At 34.3% G+C, this 16,255-nt stretch overlaps 1 protein-coding gene across 1 annotated transcript in view; it reads left to right on the forward strand.

The window, feature by feature from the left end:
- The window catches only part of DNAH12 (dynein axonemal heavy chain 12), a 69,490-nt gene extending 53,509 nt beyond the window's left edge, over positions 1-15,981 (forward strand). Inside the window, exons 56-73 of the mRNA XM_026857633.1 lie at positions 413-605; positions 1,461-1,653; positions 2,648-2,820; positions 3,302-3,442; positions 4,410-4,568; positions 5,566-5,710; positions 6,298-6,448; positions 6,780-7,033; positions 7,607-7,747; positions 8,557-8,694; positions 9,593-9,826; positions 10,237-10,422; positions 10,972-11,075; positions 12,195-12,399; positions 12,589-12,726; positions 13,179-13,270; positions 13,524-13,591; positions 14,712-15,981. Of these exons, the coding sequence (XP_026713434.1) occupies positions 413-605; positions 1,461-1,653; positions 2,648-2,820; positions 3,302-3,442; positions 4,410-4,568; positions 5,566-5,710; positions 6,298-6,448; positions 6,780-7,033; positions 7,607-7,747; positions 8,557-8,694; positions 9,593-9,826; positions 10,237-10,422; positions 10,972-11,075; positions 12,195-12,399; positions 12,589-12,726; positions 13,179-13,270; positions 13,524-13,591; positions 14,712-14,902 (2,906 nt within the window). The 3' untranslated portion in view covers positions 14,903-15,981. The remainder of the gene's footprint in view (positions 1-412; positions 606-1,460; positions 1,654-2,647; positions 2,821-3,301; positions 3,443-4,409; positions 4,569-5,565; positions 5,711-6,297; positions 6,449-6,779; positions 7,034-7,606; positions 7,748-8,556; positions 8,695-9,592; positions 9,827-10,236; positions 10,423-10,971; positions 11,076-12,194; positions 12,400-12,588; positions 12,727-13,178; positions 13,271-13,523; positions 13,592-14,711) is intronic.
- The last annotated feature ends 274 nt before the right edge of the window (positions 15,982-16,255 follow it).

A 16,255-nucleotide genomic window follows, 5' to 3' on the forward strand; every position in this document is an offset into this window, starting at 1 on the left:
CACTAAATGAAGACACATCTCTGAAAAGGGAAGATTCTCAATGAAATTATTCTTTGGCTTCAGTGTGGGTTGTTTTTGAGTAATTCAAGGAAATTCAAGGAAAGAACGGGTTGTAAGAATATCTTATTTGAGAACAATTTCACAGCTCTCTGTTACCATCTCCAGTATTATATACGCACATTCAAAACACGGTAGTAATTGGATTGACTCAATTTCATCTGCTAAAAGTAAAATGTGGCCTCAGTGAAGTCTGTAAGAATTTTTCAGAGTATCAGATTATTTACTTATTTTTTTATTGTTCAGGAAATTTTATTGTTGACAAAAAATTTGCTTTTATTTAATCACAAAAGGTGGTGGTGGGTTTTTTGTAATTGAAGTAGATAATGCTTTTCTTAACATTTCTTAACTTTAGGAGGCATGGAGTGTATCAGGCTTGGTGAGACCACTATTGAGTATTCCAGTGATTTCAAGTTTTTCATTACCACAAAACTGAGAAATCCACACTATATGCCTGAAATTGCTACAAAAGTTTCTTTAATCAATTTTATGATAACACCAGAGGGACTTGAAGACCAATTGCTAGGTATTGTCGTAGCAAAAGAAAGGTAAGTCTCTCTTTATGGCAAATAGCCATTTAAATTTTTTATGGCATAATTCCAAGGAAATGAGGGATTAATTGATTGTAAAGCAAAATGAACGTTACATGGTGTAAATGTTGCTCAGTAACAGCTTTAAAAAAAAGAAAAAAGTTGTCACATCTAAATAGTTCGTTAAGGAAACAGATTGTCATATTTACCGTGGGGTGGTTATCCCCAGGTTAATTAACAAAGCAATTTAAAATCATTGGGTTTTTATAGCAATTTTGTCCTTAAATATTCCTTGAATGTTAGAACACTGTAGAAATATTATTTGAAGTTTAAATCATTATTGTGATTTTTGCAATTTGACCAAGCTGCCAGACAAAGATGCAGAACTATGAGGGTTTAGTTTTAATTTCATATGAAGTAAATGCACAGTACCTCTGAAACTGATTTATGGGTCTTATCTGAACCCTCACAGAGATACAGAGAAGTAGTTTCTGGGTTGTACAGAAATGTCTGTACAATTGGGCTAAATTCTGTTTGCTAAAAATGTGTTTCCAGCAGTAAACTTATTCCGCATATCACATGGTGTTTTTTCAGGCAGCAGAGATAATAAAGGAAAACTAGGATGTGCTGACATGTGCAAGATGCTAAGATGTTAAAGTTTAGACCATCATTTCCAAATACTGAACTAAAGTTCTGCAAAGAAATCTGTACTCAGAATTATAAACATATGCTGAACAATAACAACCTATTTAAACAGGAGACAACATTCACAAATATCTATTGTAGGAGGAAGGAGTCATCTTCATGGGGTTCCTTTACAGTCAGTGGAAGATGAACATTGACTGGTTTTGTTGTGTATGTTTTTTTCATTAGACCAGAATTAGAAGAGGAAAGAAATGCTCTCATCCTTCAATCTGCAGCCAATAAGAAGCATCTAAAAGAAATTGAGAAGAAAATTCTAGAAACCTTACATTCATCTGAAGGGAATATTCTGGAAGATGAGACTGCTATCGAGGTCTTGGATTCTGCTAAAACGATGGCTAATGAGATCACAAAAAAACAGCAGGTAAGGAGTATGTATATGTGTTTTCCTTAACAATATGTAGAAATTAAATGTTAACATTTGCAGCTAGCAGAAAGAATGTAAATTAGATGCAAAGCACAAGGAGGAAATTCTGTGCTTGTGAAATGTGAAGAGAAATAAAATTGAATCCATCCTTGAATCTTCACTGATGGTTTATTCAGTCTTTAATTGAAAGTATTTTGAAGAATATCTGTCTGACTGTAAGGACTGAGTGAAAAGTAACAAATTCTGAAGTTAACATATTAAGATGAAGGAACTAATTTTTTTAAACAATTAAAATATTCAGGGAAACAATAATCTGGGTGGCCAATGTAGGTATGCAAACCCAGATTCTTTTGTCATATGTTATGTATGAAATATCAGCGGAATCAATGAGAGCTAAATAACATTAGTAAGAGCATAAAGTTGGGGTTTTTTAATTGCTGTAGCCTTAAGAGAAATCCAGTACTAGTGTTTTCTTTAAGCTGATGATGGTCTTCCTGCTATTTGTTAATGCCTATCAAATGTAATCCTAGAATATGTCCGATGGCCAAATTTTGAAAAACCTTTTTATATTCCAAGTATTATTTTGTACAAAGTTGATTTATGGTAGAATAACTAGAGCTTAAATACATAACCAGTCTGAAATTGCCCATAGTTTTTAATATTGCAGAGATAAAGATGGATACTTTTGATGCTAGATGATGCATCGAAATCATTGTGCCTCCTTTGTCCTTTGTTTTGACTATGGAATCATGTAGTATAGGTAAATAGATCAGGCAGTACTACGTTAAGGGCAAGGACTCATCTACTGTAATTATGTGATTGTGCATTTTGGAATATAAAAGATGTCTTACTCTGGCATTATAAAGTGCTGTAAAGTGAACTATTTTAATCACATAAAGTGAATTATTTTAATGATGTTATTAAGTAGTAATATTTTTGTACAAAAGAGAATATTGAAAACTTTCCTTTATCAACTACCATTTATATTTAGATTGCTGAGAAAACGGAACTTAAAATAGCTGAATCTCGAGAAGGCTATCGACCTATTGCAAAGCATTCATCAGTGCTGTTCTTTAGTATTGCAGACTTGGCAAACATTGATCCCATGTACCAGTACTCCCTTAGCTGGTTTGTTAATCTCTTCATCAACTCTATTAATGACAGGTAAATACAGTCTTTCTGTTGTAAAATAAGGTGTTTTCATACTCTTATGAACAGTACTCCCCATTTTGAAATCACCTCTTATCCCTGGTTAAATGCAGGTTTTTGAAACAGTAAATGCTCTTTTTAGTTACTGTTTGAGCAAACAATAAACTGTAAGCATATGCTTTATCTAAGTATTTTTAGAATGTAACTTACAGAAAGAGTGAATTCTGATTCTGAACTAGGCTTCATTATCAACACGATGAGTGCCACTACCTAACTGGCAAATTGTTTTCAGCTCATTATTTTGCTTGGGACTTTTAAAAGAACTGTAAAACATTAAATATAATTGAAATTTTTGGGAAATTGGCATCTAAGTCCGTTGTGTAGCATATGGACCTAATATAATTCCTATGCAACTCTAAATAGATTTAGATTTCTTAACAGATTTGTCTCAGTTATTCAGTTTGAAGTCTCAGTTTCTCACTTCTTTTCTTTTTAGTAACAAATCCAAATTTTTGGAGAAGCGACTTCGATATCTAAATGACCACTTCACATACAATTTGTATTGCAATGTGTGTCGTTCACTGTTTGAAAAGGACAAGCTGCTCTTCTCATTTTTGCTATGTTGTAATCTTCTCATGTAAGCTCATTTTTTTGAAGTCTTTTAATAACAGAAAGTAATTATTTTCTTATAAATGAAAAAGGTGTTGATGAGATAACAAGTTCTTGTGCATATTGATAATATAGCCTTTGGAATAAGATCATGAATGTTTGGTGTTTTCTAGTATAATATTAGCAAGTAAAAGAGTATGAGTGCATGTGTCACTACTGTGTATAACCTTTGGGCACGTATGAAAAGAGAATGTTCCTGTGCTTATTAAAATCAATGATTTTGTCAACGATACATCTTTGACTTCTTTTAAAGGGCCTGGGTAGTACCACACAGTATCCTATGTAAAGAACAATTGCTGTTATTTAATAATACATTTTAGAAAGAAATATAAGACAGTAATGTGCCATCCTAGCAACTTCTAGGCTTTTGCCTTTGTTTTTAATTTTCTTTCTTCTTTCTCTTTTATCCTTTTGTGTACATCATGGGATCCTAGTTGCAGTCTTCTCTCTTCCACTGGGTTTTTAGTTTAGTCTTTCTGGGGTTTTGTGATTTTTGTATGAATGCATTGTGAAAGAAAAGATAAGTTTACGATTACATGATCACAACCATAATGTGCATACTTACTTAGTTGCACTGTGTACACATCTGTGTATGGACTGTTCTTCCCAGGCCAACTTGTAAGGCTACTGTATTCCCAGAATCCATTATTTTCTATAAAACCTTTAAAAATCAGAAATAATTGCACTTTAAAAAAAAAAAAAAGCATATATATATATATACACCATTTACCTCTTGAAACCCTTACTGTAGTCTTAATCAGTCATTTTTACCATACAGTTTAACTATATAGAATACTGAGATCTGATCTCAGCTGTTACTGCAGTAGAAGTGTTACTAAATGGCAGTAAATTTTAATTAATTTTAAGCAATTCTTTATATTATGCAAAGTTGTATCTCAGTAACTGAAAGTTATCCATATTTTTTTAAAATACAGGGCTAAAAATGAAATAGAACATCAAGAGTTTATGTTCTTACTAACTGGGGGTGTGGGTCTCAAGAATAAGTACAAGAATCCAGATCCATCTTGGCTACCGGATAAGAGCTGGGATGAATTATGTCGTGCAAGTGAAATCCCGGCTCTGAAAGGACTGAGGTACAGTAAAATGTTGCTGTGAATTAGCTTTAATTGGTTTTGACCAAAGTATGTGCTGAAAGAAATATTTCCTGTATGTTTTCCAAACCAGTGCCAGAATGCCAGCGTGGTAAAATCAGCCCCTTTTTTCATCACTAGGTTTGCTTCACTTAAGTAAAACAGTCAGTTGGCTAATTATAATATTATTTAATTAAACTATTTTCCTAAATCATTTGAGGCATTCCCTAAAGAAACTTTTCTTTTAGAATGTCTAAGTGGTAGAGAAACTGTGTTTCAAGGTCAGTGGAGGCCAAAGGAAGTATATGTAGCAGAATTCCACTGCCATGCTGGCACATGGATTTTTCTGGTAAAATCTAATCTCCTGAAATCAGGAGAATTTCATCCTGGATTTAAATAGAATTTAACCCTAAATTCTGGAACCACCATGGCTGTACAAGTCTTGCATATAAATAACTGACAGAGCTCAAGTATTTGCAGGATTTGGACCTGGCTGCAGAAGCATTGCTCTGTTAGAAGAAATTGTTTGGGGCTGGTTTGTGTTTCTCCCCTTTTGGAGGTTTAGTAGCAATGTGGATGATGATCCAGCCTTTAAATAGTCCAAGAGTTGTCCCATTGCAGAGGATGTACCCTGGATGTTGCGTGAAGGAAAAAAAATTCTTTTCCCTGGCTGAATTTCCTGGTAATTTTCTTCAGATAAAGAGTGGAGTTTTCCTGAAATAGGCAGAAGATTTGCCCAGACCTGTGGAGGTCCAAGCAGTGCTGGGTGGAGGATTAAGAAGAACTTTAAATCAGAACCTTTCAGGTGGAGTCTTATATGTCTGCAACAGCATGGTGGGAAAAGATTTTTCACTCTTCAGCATGGAGGAGCTGAACTGTAGGATTTGCTGATGTAGCTGTCGAGAGGGGTGTGTGACAATAGAATGCAACTGGCTTTTATTCAAACATCAAAAACCAGACCCCAGGTGTTTACAGTAATCGTAAGTGCTTTTTTCTCTAGGAGTCACATCTCTGAAAATACAAGTGAATGGCAAAAAATTTATGACAGCAAAGAGCCACAAAGCCTTCCGTTACCAAAACAATTGAATAATACATTAAATGAATTACAAAAGATGATAATTCTTCGATGCTTAAGACCAGACAAGGTAAAATGATCTGTTAGCAGGTGTTTGTAGACTGTCCCATGTCTTGTAGCATTGTTGGCACTGGTGGTAACTACTCTGTTCTTCATATTTTATTATGAAAAATCTTTACCTTTCAGTTGAGCAATGCAAACACCACAAGCATCAGCTGAGATCTTTTGTCTGATGGAATTTCAGTGTATCTTTCAGAGTACTTTAAATCTTAACACTGTTTGTTCCTAAAGTACATATTGCAATTGCTCCATAGAATTAATTAAAACTAATTACATTAATACTTACTAAGGGGGAGTGTGCTGGTCCTTCACATCGGGTAAAGCCTGAATTAAAGTCTTAATGTAATTTAATATTATTTATATGAGGTATGTTATTTTTTCATTTTCTGAAAGCATTATTATTCCTCTTGGGTGTAAACAAGAGGTGAAACCTTTGCTTCTGAAGCCTTCTGCAAGACTAGTCTCAAATCCATGCAAATCAGAGAGGTGTCTGTAGGCTCAGGAATTTAACTAATATATAGTATACATAAAAGATACTGTCAAATATGCAGTTATGTTTAATTCATGTTAATGGTTTGCATTTACTTTTTTTACCAGATTGGTCCAGCTATAACAACATTTGTAACTGATAAGCTGGGAAAGAAATTTGTAGAGCCACCACCTTTTGATCTAACAAAAAGTTACTTAGATTCAAATTCTACAATCCCTTTAATATTTGTGCTATCTCCAGGAGCAGATCCCATGTCTAGTAAGTATACACAGAAAGAGGAAACAAAAGCATAGTACAGCTTTTCAGATTAGGGACCTGATATTCCCCCTCAATACACAATGAAGATTATTCTGCGCTTTGGGCAAGTAGATTTGAGTGCATCATGTCACACTAGTAAAATTCTGTGCTTCCTAAAAATGGGAATGGTATTTTAAACTGAATAAATCTTACGCTCCACATCAAAGCTATACCATTTTTTTGTATGTACATTTTAACAAAATAGTAATAAACTTGGTTTGTTTGGGGTTTTTTCCCTGACATAACTTCTTTTTAATGAAGAAATGCTAAAATCTTATGCTTTCTGTTCAAGGCCTCCTGAAACTGGCAAATGACAAAGAGATGGTTGGAAATAAGTTTCAGTCCATCTCATTAGGACAAGGACAAGGACCTATAGCTGCAAAAATGATTAAGGAAGGAATGGAAGAAGGAACGTGGGTTTGTTTACAAAATTGTCATTTAGCTGTTTCCTGGATGCCAATGCTGGAGAAAATATGTGAAGAGTTTAACAGTGAAAAATGTCATCCAGTCTTCAGACTTTGGCTTACTAGTTACCCTTCACCAAAGGTACATGCATTGTCAAACCTTCTGTATTTGGGGAAAGGAGAAGTTGATGAAATTTTTAGGAAATATTCATATCCCTGAATGAGCTGATAATAGAGAACTTCTCTGAAATACAATGAGGCTGTTGAAGAGATAATTTAGTCAAGAAAGAACATTTTAAAAAATCATTCTAAACATAGCAATATCAAGCTTCCTTTGTAATATTTTGATGTTGTGATGTGTGATAATTTGTGTACTACTGAATGGAACTGCATTTTGCCAGCGTATAATAAGAATGAAGACTTCTTTTTGCTGTCACCAAGGTTTTATTTCACATAAATTCAATATTTTAATTTTGCATTTTATTTATAAGGTGTTGAATACCAAGAAAACATTTTAAAATACAGGTTTGTTGTTTACAGCAAGGCCTTACTTTCTTGATGCCTTTGAGAATTTTTTTAAAAGCTGTGGAAGTTTAAAATATAATTTATTACAGATAATTGTTTATATAACAAGCACGGAGTAATAATATATTTTTATAACAATAGCATATATTCCACACTTTCTGAGTGGAGTTATGCTGGTTTTTATTTCTAGTTTCCAGTAACCATTCTGCAGAATGGAGTGAAGATGACAAATGAACCTCCTACTGGTCTCCGGTTAAACCTACTGCAGTCATTTCTTTCTGATCCTATTTCTGATCCTTCATTCTTCTCTGGATGCCCTGAAAAGGAACTGGTAATGTGCCTATCTCTTCACAGTTCTATTATTTCTTCTTTTTTTTTTTATCCACAGATATACTGATTTTTTGTTCAGTGAATATTATAAGCTAAAATTTTTACTATGATTGTTTGTTTAGGTTTTGCAAGGGTAAAGATGCTTAGTTGAGAATTACTCTGCCAGGTAGTTTCACATGGCAATATTTAAAACGGTTCCTTGGGCTTCATTAGATTGCTTACATATCACATACACATTACACAATGTACATAAACTCTGAACATGCATTAGTAGGGCATAGCAATCATTATTGAGATGGTAAGCACTGAGAAGATCTCTTGCTACCGGGGACCGGTGCTGCAGTGCCTGTCTGTCTTGCTGATAAGTGATGAACCACTTAGCTAATCATTGCCTGTGAAAAAACAGGGAGATTACTCAGAGGTATCAGTATGATAATCAGTACACATAGGTATAAGTGGGTGCATCTGAGGACTTGCATTAAATAATGCATCTGTATTTTATGTTTGTTTAATGAGCCTTAAAAATAAGTATCTGGTGCTATTTGGATGCGTATGAAGTTAGCTGCCCTTTACATGGAAGAAGAGAAAAATCTTGTGTAATGATACTTGAGGAGCTAGCTAAATGTTCTTGCATATGTGGCAACCATGCATGCATTTATTCCCTAGTCAGATAACCACAGCACGCTTAATAGTTGCCTGTGTTTATACCCTAGATGGTGAGTGGTAGTCAAGTGGTATGTTCTCTGTACAAGTTGAACATGAGCATATAGGCTAGTTAACAACACTTTTTTGGTTTGTTTTCATCAAAAGGTATGGGAGAAACTGCTCTTTGGAGTTTGTTTTTTCCATGCGCTTGTTCAGGAGAGAAGAAAATTTGGGCCTCTTGGTTGGAATATACCCTATGGATTTAATGAATCAGACTTGCGAATCAGTATCAGACAGCTGCAGGTAAAATAATCTATTCCTACCTTTAACTCTGATCTTGCAGAGCATAGTGAAAAGGAGAAATACGCTTACGTTACATTAAACGCTCAGAGATTTTTGTGACTTCAGTTCAGCTACAAAGGAAAGGAATGTCAATCATAAATATTTTCAAAATTACAAATTAAATAAAATTAAACTGTTCTTCATGAAATTTAGATTCATACAGATGTATGGAATATAATGAGCATATATAAGCATAAAGAGTTAAAACTGTCATACAAGAGCTCACTGTGCTTTAAGTAACACCACATTAGTGACAGTCACCTATTATAGTGGATTTTGTAGTTGGGAGGAGGAAATTTTTTTACATATATAGTGCTAGTTAACAGAGCCTCAGGCTATTCACCTTACCTAAAATTAAATACTGAACGCTGATTGACCTGGAGTCTTCTGCAGGCCCTATGTAGAAAAGTCAGGAGAAGTAAACCTGTGAATTACAAAACTTGAGGCTGATCAGTTGGAAAAGTTACGAAGAAGTTAATGGGAGAGCTCAGAGGGTTCTGAAGACTGGTGAAAAAAAAAAAAATTTAGGTGAAATACACATTCTTCATGACACAAAGAAGTGTCCATCTAGAAAGTTTAGACTGGAGAAACTATCCACATGTAAATAATTCAAGAATGATTTCGATGATTTACTAATTTGGATATTCATAAGAGGCTTTTACTACTAACTTCTCTCTCTTTTACACAGTAATTTTTACCTGAAAAAAGATTTCAGAATTTGAATTTCCAACACTTAGGGAGAAGACTCCATAAACTGCATTTCTGCATGCACTGTAGCTTCCAGCCCTTCAGTCTGTAGGTGTCACTGTTTTTCTGCAGATACTTCAAGCCTCTAGATTACCGATGTCTTCTGTTTCAGCTATTTATAAACGAATATAGCCATGTTCCTTTTGAAGCTTTGTCTTACCTAACTGGTGAGTGCAACTATGGAGGTCGAGTGACAGATGACTGGGACAGACGTTTACTGCTGACAATGTTGGATGACTTCTATAATCCAGATATAATTGAAAATCCTCGCTACACTTTTTCTCCCAGTGGCAAATATTATGCTCCACCAAAAGGCACATATGAGGACTACATTGAATTTATCAAGGTAAAAAGTAGCAACAAGATTTTGAACTTTTATGATGATGCCCTCAGAAGGCAATCCCTGAAGGCCTCTGAAGAGGTAGTTTTGCAGCACATTAAACTGTGTGTGCTTGGCTTCTTGCCTAACACCCTCCTATCCTTGCCACGATCTAGAACGCTTCTGAGAGGGAGACAGAATCAGTAAGTAGATAGGAAGACCTAGCACAGATAATCAATAATTCCTTGGAAATGGCTTTCTGTAAGTGAGGTGATGGCTCTATCACCAGTAATACTGTCTGCAGATACCTACCACTAAGGTCCTTATCCACCTTCAACTGAAGTCAGTGGTGTTCTTTCACTTGGCTTCTGAAAGAAGCCTTGGATCTAAGTCCTAGCATGCTGCTTTATCTCATGCGGATGTTTATTTTGTTCTAGAGTCTTCCTTTTAGTCAGCATCCAGAGGTATTTGGTTTGCATGAAAATGTGGATATTTCAAAAGATCTTCAGCAAACTAAGATCCTCTTCGAATCTCTGCTTTTAACACAAGGAGGAGGCATTCAGGGAACTTCTGGAGGTGGTGACAGCGCTCTTTATGAAATTGCAGATGATATTCTCAGCAAGGTATTTTATTATACCAGTGACTCACATCTATCTTTTTACAAAGCAGAAATTCTTTAACTAGAATCTTCAGTGTCAAATTGATTTCATGTTGGAGGAAAAAACGTCCTGGGAGGAATTTAGCGCAATATGAAACTAAGAACTTACATGGCTGTCTGTAACAGACCACAGTTATATTTCAGTTGAAAGAAGTTTTATTAAATAGATAGGAGACAAAGGAGAACACAGAGCAAACACAACTTGAAAGAATGGTTGATTCATTCATGTGAATAAATTTAAAATAAATAAAATTAAATTGTAGTCATAACTTTTCATGGTATGAAAAATTCTAGGTGTTTTTTAAAAGATTAACTTTACTTAAAAAACCCATAATTTTTATTCAGATTAAACTACTAGTACTGTATTAAACTACTGAATGGTGTATAGGTAAAATACTCATCAGAAAGTTGAATGGTACCTATTACTCTGCAGTTTTCACATCAGCATACTTTTAATGTAATGTCAATGCACAATGACATACGGAATGATTTCCAAATATGTTGTCATTTACAGCTTCCAAATGATTTTGATGTTGAAGGTTGCCTAAGTAAATATCCTGTGAGATATGAAGAAAGTATGAACACTGTGTTGGTGCAAGAAATGGAAAGATTTAACAAGTAAGAGTGTTATATTCTATTAAATGTAACCAAAATAATTCCATTTGCAGAAAAAGTTTTCCTGTGGATCATACACTGTAAACCCTATGTTGTGTGAAATATTTTATTGATTTATTTTGTTCCCTTCTAATTGTCTGTAATGATATCTTCAGTCCAAGCACCATTACTCCTTGTGGAAAATCAGAATGTAGGAAAGATGTTAGAAGTGATCTAGTTACAAAACAAACTGAAAGAGAAAAATACATGATAGAAGGAGGGAGTTTGAGGGGGCACTTGGAAAAGAAAATATAAACAATATTTTTATGGGTTTTTTTTTTAACTTCACTTTCTCTTTCACCATCTTTATCTTCAATTATATTTTATTCTCTTCATATTTCTGACCTGTAGGGTAAAGGGGCTAGAAACTGTAATACATGCAGTTATAGTTTATGTAACCTTTTCCTTGATAGTTGGAAATATTTCTGTTTATTTCTTTATTGTTTTATATGCTTCTGTTTTTAAATTTTTCCTTTTTTCCCCTTTCCTGATGCCTTTCTTATACCTTATTTTTGCAACTGTTCTTCTAAGATTACAAACCTGTAATCACTTTAATTCTTCTCTTTGGGTCCTCAGTCTCTCTTTTGACTTTGTTTCCTAATTTTCTTTCTTACCTTCAGCTGCTCCTTCATTCTTTCTTCCCTGTTTTTCTCTGTCCTCCTTCTTTTCTATTTATCTCTTCACATCTCCCACTTCATTTTCTCCCAGACTTTCAATAATGCTCTCTGGCCTTCAGCCTGCAAGTTTTCCTTTGTTGGAAATCCTACCCACCTCTTCTTTTGTAATCTAAAACTTCTTCCTTCATATAGTATACAGTTCCAAATGTATTCTCTTACCAAATAATACAGAGTATATCACAGATAATAAGATAATTTATTAAATTGTTCCTAGTCTTAAATAAATCATCACAAATGTGCAAATCCATGACTTCACAGAAGTGGCTAATTATGCAGTTATGTAGCAGCTCTACAAGTCCTATAAATGGTTCCATAATCCAGTTCGGGTTTTTTTTCTAGTGAGGATGTCATGTTTTACAAGTCATGCAAAATGTATGAAAATTTCTGTTTATTTTTTTAATTCTAGTTTAATCCAAACTATTCGTATTACACTAATTAACCTGAAGAAAGCCATTAAAGGACTGGTTATTATGGATGATGAACTGGAGGCTCTGTCTGGCAGTCTACTTATTGGAAAAGTTCCTGAGAAGTGGGCAAAACATTCATACCCAAGTCTAAAACCATTAGGGAGCTATATTCTAGATTTTCTAGAAAGGCTGAAGTTTTTACAGGTAAGGTAAAGAAGCAGTACTACCAGTTACTTAATCTGGTTTTTAATCTAATTTGTCCTTTACGTTAAAGGAGTGTTGGGAAAGGAGTGATAGACTTGACTTAGATTTTCTGAGTAATGTAGAAAATGGTCAAACAATATAGGATTTGTCTCTTTCAGATTATTGAATGTGTCATTTTCCTCTTTCCAGGATTGGTATGAATTAGGGAAGCCCACAGTTTTTTGGCTGTCAGGATTCTATTTTACTCAAGCTTTCTTAACTGGAGCTATGCAAAACTATGCTAGGAAGCACAGGATCCCTATTGACCTTCTTGGATATGAATTTCAGGTAGAAATAAATTACAAATGCATATTTTATTAATCTGAGTACTGATGTCGTGATGAGATGTAGTAAATAAACCCTGACTGGAAGGTTCATTTTGCAACTAACTCATTGCAATTTGAAGACAACCAAAAATTAAATGTATATGTAGGCTTGTTAAATAACATACATAAAAGAGGTATATTAAAAGTTCTATCATTGGACCTGGACCTCCACTCAGGAAAACAGCCTATAGAGTACATGTTTATGTGGTTAAAGTCTTATTTTATAACCTACAATAAAGGTAATTAACAAACCCACAGAAATCTGCTCTCTTTATAGTTTTGTATAAAACTAGTACTAGAAGGAAGGTATTGATATATTATTCACATTTTGGATTATCTTCAGAAAATTGGCTGTTGGCATAGTACTTCAAAAGCTGTGAACATTTAATAACATGGAACACTTATTTCTTGTAGGTTATTCCTCAGGATACTGCTGATACTGCACCAGAAGATGGTGTTTATATCCACGGATTATTTTTAGATGGAGCTCGCTGGGACAGGACCAGGTCAGTAACAAAGTGTTTTACTGTGGTTCTGGAAAGCTTTTGTAGGTGCTCAGACAAGATTTGTATAAATATTTTAAGTGATACTTTCCATATTGTTAAAATAACACACCAAATGCAATCCTCTTTCATGCATGGAAAATGGGGAAGAAAAAAAAACCCAAACAAGCAAGCAATAACCAAAAAACACACACCAAACCCCTCTTTGGTTTAACACCAATCCACAGATAATTACTTTGTGGCTTTCTCTCACCAGGGGAATATTAGCTGAGCAGTATCCCAAAGTGCTCTTTGATATGATGCCAATCATTTGGATAAAGCCGAGTGAGTATAATTTCTCTGCAGTGTGAGCTGTTCAACAAAAGGTTGCAACAATGATTTTATTTTTTACAAAAAAATCAGTACTTTTACCCTCACCAAAGTACCCAAATGTGCACAGAATGTATGTGCATCCGACCTGTGCCTTTCACATTAAATACTGAGCCTCGCAGCTTGACTCCATCTCATCTCATCTGACCAATAGGTGTGTCCCTCTCCCCACGGATGTTTTTGATCATGGATTAGATGAAAGGACTAGTGAAATTAATTTTTTATAAATATGTTTAGGTGCAGCCCAATCTATTTTTTAACCAAAAGTTAATTTGAGTAGGAGAAACATGGTGCTTGAATTTCTGGCTCTACTCAAGTTGAGGAGAACTTTTAATTGACTTACAGACACTCAAGTGTTTGACATCACACAATTTAGCAAGGTTTGCTCCCGTTATTTTTAGCTGCTATGCTAGTTGTCTATCAGACTAGTAAGATATTTTCCATAACTCTTGGGGTTTTTGTTCAGGAGCAGTAAATCCCTGTTTTTATTTATTCACTTAAGCGGGACTTTGTCCTGCAACTGTTGCAACTTAGATGTTATTAGCTAATAGGGAGTCTGACAAAGTTACAACTTTTTCTGCCTGTGCTTTCTTTGAGGTTGGAGGAATCTGTTCAGGCATGCATTATTTTAGACTTTGCACGAATTTCATGTAAGCAGCCTAGGCAGTTCCTGCAGAGTTGGATCTCAGGTGACTTGAATTGCAGTTAGGTTCTGTGGCTGCTGGACCAGAATTCTTGCAGAACTGTTAAAAGTTCATGTATAAACTATGCTTTAACTATGTAATTATTCAGATTTTAATGTGTCTTTGAATGATTACAAATCTGGTAGAACCACAGAAAAGCATCAAGTCCTGAAAACAAATTTTAGTTAAATTCGTTGGGTTAAAAAACAAAACAAGCCACACAAGAAAACACACAAAAAAGCCAGATAATTTTATTACGTTACTCAAAACAATTTCGCATTTTTATTTAGCTTTAAGGATGTTACTGTAAAGACTTAATATTTGTATGTAGATTGTGTTTCTATCAATAGATCTGCTGAATGTAATAAAATATTTTGGGGTTTTTTTTGAAGCTACAAAATCAGACATAAAGAAATCTAATGCATATGTTTGCCCACTCTACAAGACAAGCGAGCGTAAAGGAGTTTTATCTACTACCGGACTTTCTACTAACTTCGTCATTGCGTTGACTCTTAACACGGATAAACCTGTTCAACACTGGATCAAGCGAGGTGTTGCATTGCTCTGCCAGCTGGATGACTAACTTCGGACAGCTCAGATACAGACTTCACAAGTTCTTTTTGTTGGCTTACAGAGGAAGTGAAATATACTCTGTAAAAGAAACATCTGGACTTTTTAATATTAAAAGAGGGCAATGCAAATATTCTCTGATGCTCAATGTTTTGTCTTAAGTATGTCTTACTATTAGCATATTTACAATTTATAAAAGATATAGCTGGGTTTTAGCCTTTGGTAATATTTTTGATGTGTAAACATCAATTTTATGCATTACTTGAATATCACAAAATATATCTTAATGGAAAATTAAAGTAGTGTGCATTGAGAGAAACATTATGGTTAATGAACCTGGAGCATTAAGAGTACTGACTCATGTGAGTGGAAAGCTGGTAGGTAGTAAGTTTTGGGATTTCAGTCTGGGTTTATATATAGTCTGTGTTCTGTCATAGCAACAGTGAAGACTGCAGTATGAGAAATCATTTAACTAACTATAGTAGGTACTTCTGATGCCTGTCTTCCTCTGAAAATTCATTTTTTCAATATTCACATATTCTGATTTTTGTAAGGTATTATTTTCAAATAGTTTCCATGAAGAATAAATTATAAAATCTCCCTTACCTGCCATACATTATCTGTTTCCCTATTGCTCCAGAGAGGCAGTCCAGTTTCAATTCTTTCACTGATTCTGCACTTTTGTTTTCTTTAAAAAAAAAAAAAACAAACAAAAAACACCTAAAATAAAAATAATTACTCAGACATTCTTCCTAGATCTCTTCTAGCAAAGAAGTCTTTCTGCCTTGCATTCAGACACAGCCATCATCATTGCTTTGTACGGATCCCTCCATAAAATACGGTAGGAGTAAATTAAGCACATGAAAGTCTCATTCTATCCTACCATCGCTATTGTAACTAGGCATCTATGTCCTTCATTTCCCTACTTACTGTATGTTACACCAGCATAAGTTTTCAGCATAGGTGTCTGACTTAAAGACTGTATATTACATTTTGTTTGCTTTTCTATTTATATTAATATGTGAATTGTGATTAAGCAATCAGAAACACATCATAATTTTTAATACAGTTCTTGCTTGATTTTATTTACTTGTTTATGTTTACTTCTATTGATTTTAGTTTTTCTTTTTACACTGTCTCTTTTAAGTAAGCTCCTAACAGTATCTTCAGTTTACTTTCTTAAAGCACTAAAAAATTTTCTTTCCATAATATTACTAATTCTAACTCTCAAATTCTCATTAAAAAAAACTTTTAACAAGAGTATTTTTACAAAGAATCTTGACTTTTAATTCCTCTTTTGCTGACACCATTTGTCAGATCAGATTATTAAACATAACTAACCTATATGAAAGAAACATGGAGAAAG

The sequence above is a fragment of the Athene cunicularia genome (assembly GCF_003259725.1).
Source record: "Athene cunicularia isolate RWA chromosome 12 unlocalized genomic scaffold, athCun1 chr12_part1, whole genome shotgun sequence".
NCBI lineage: Eukaryota > Metazoa > Chordata > Aves > Strigiformes > Strigidae > Athene > Athene cunicularia.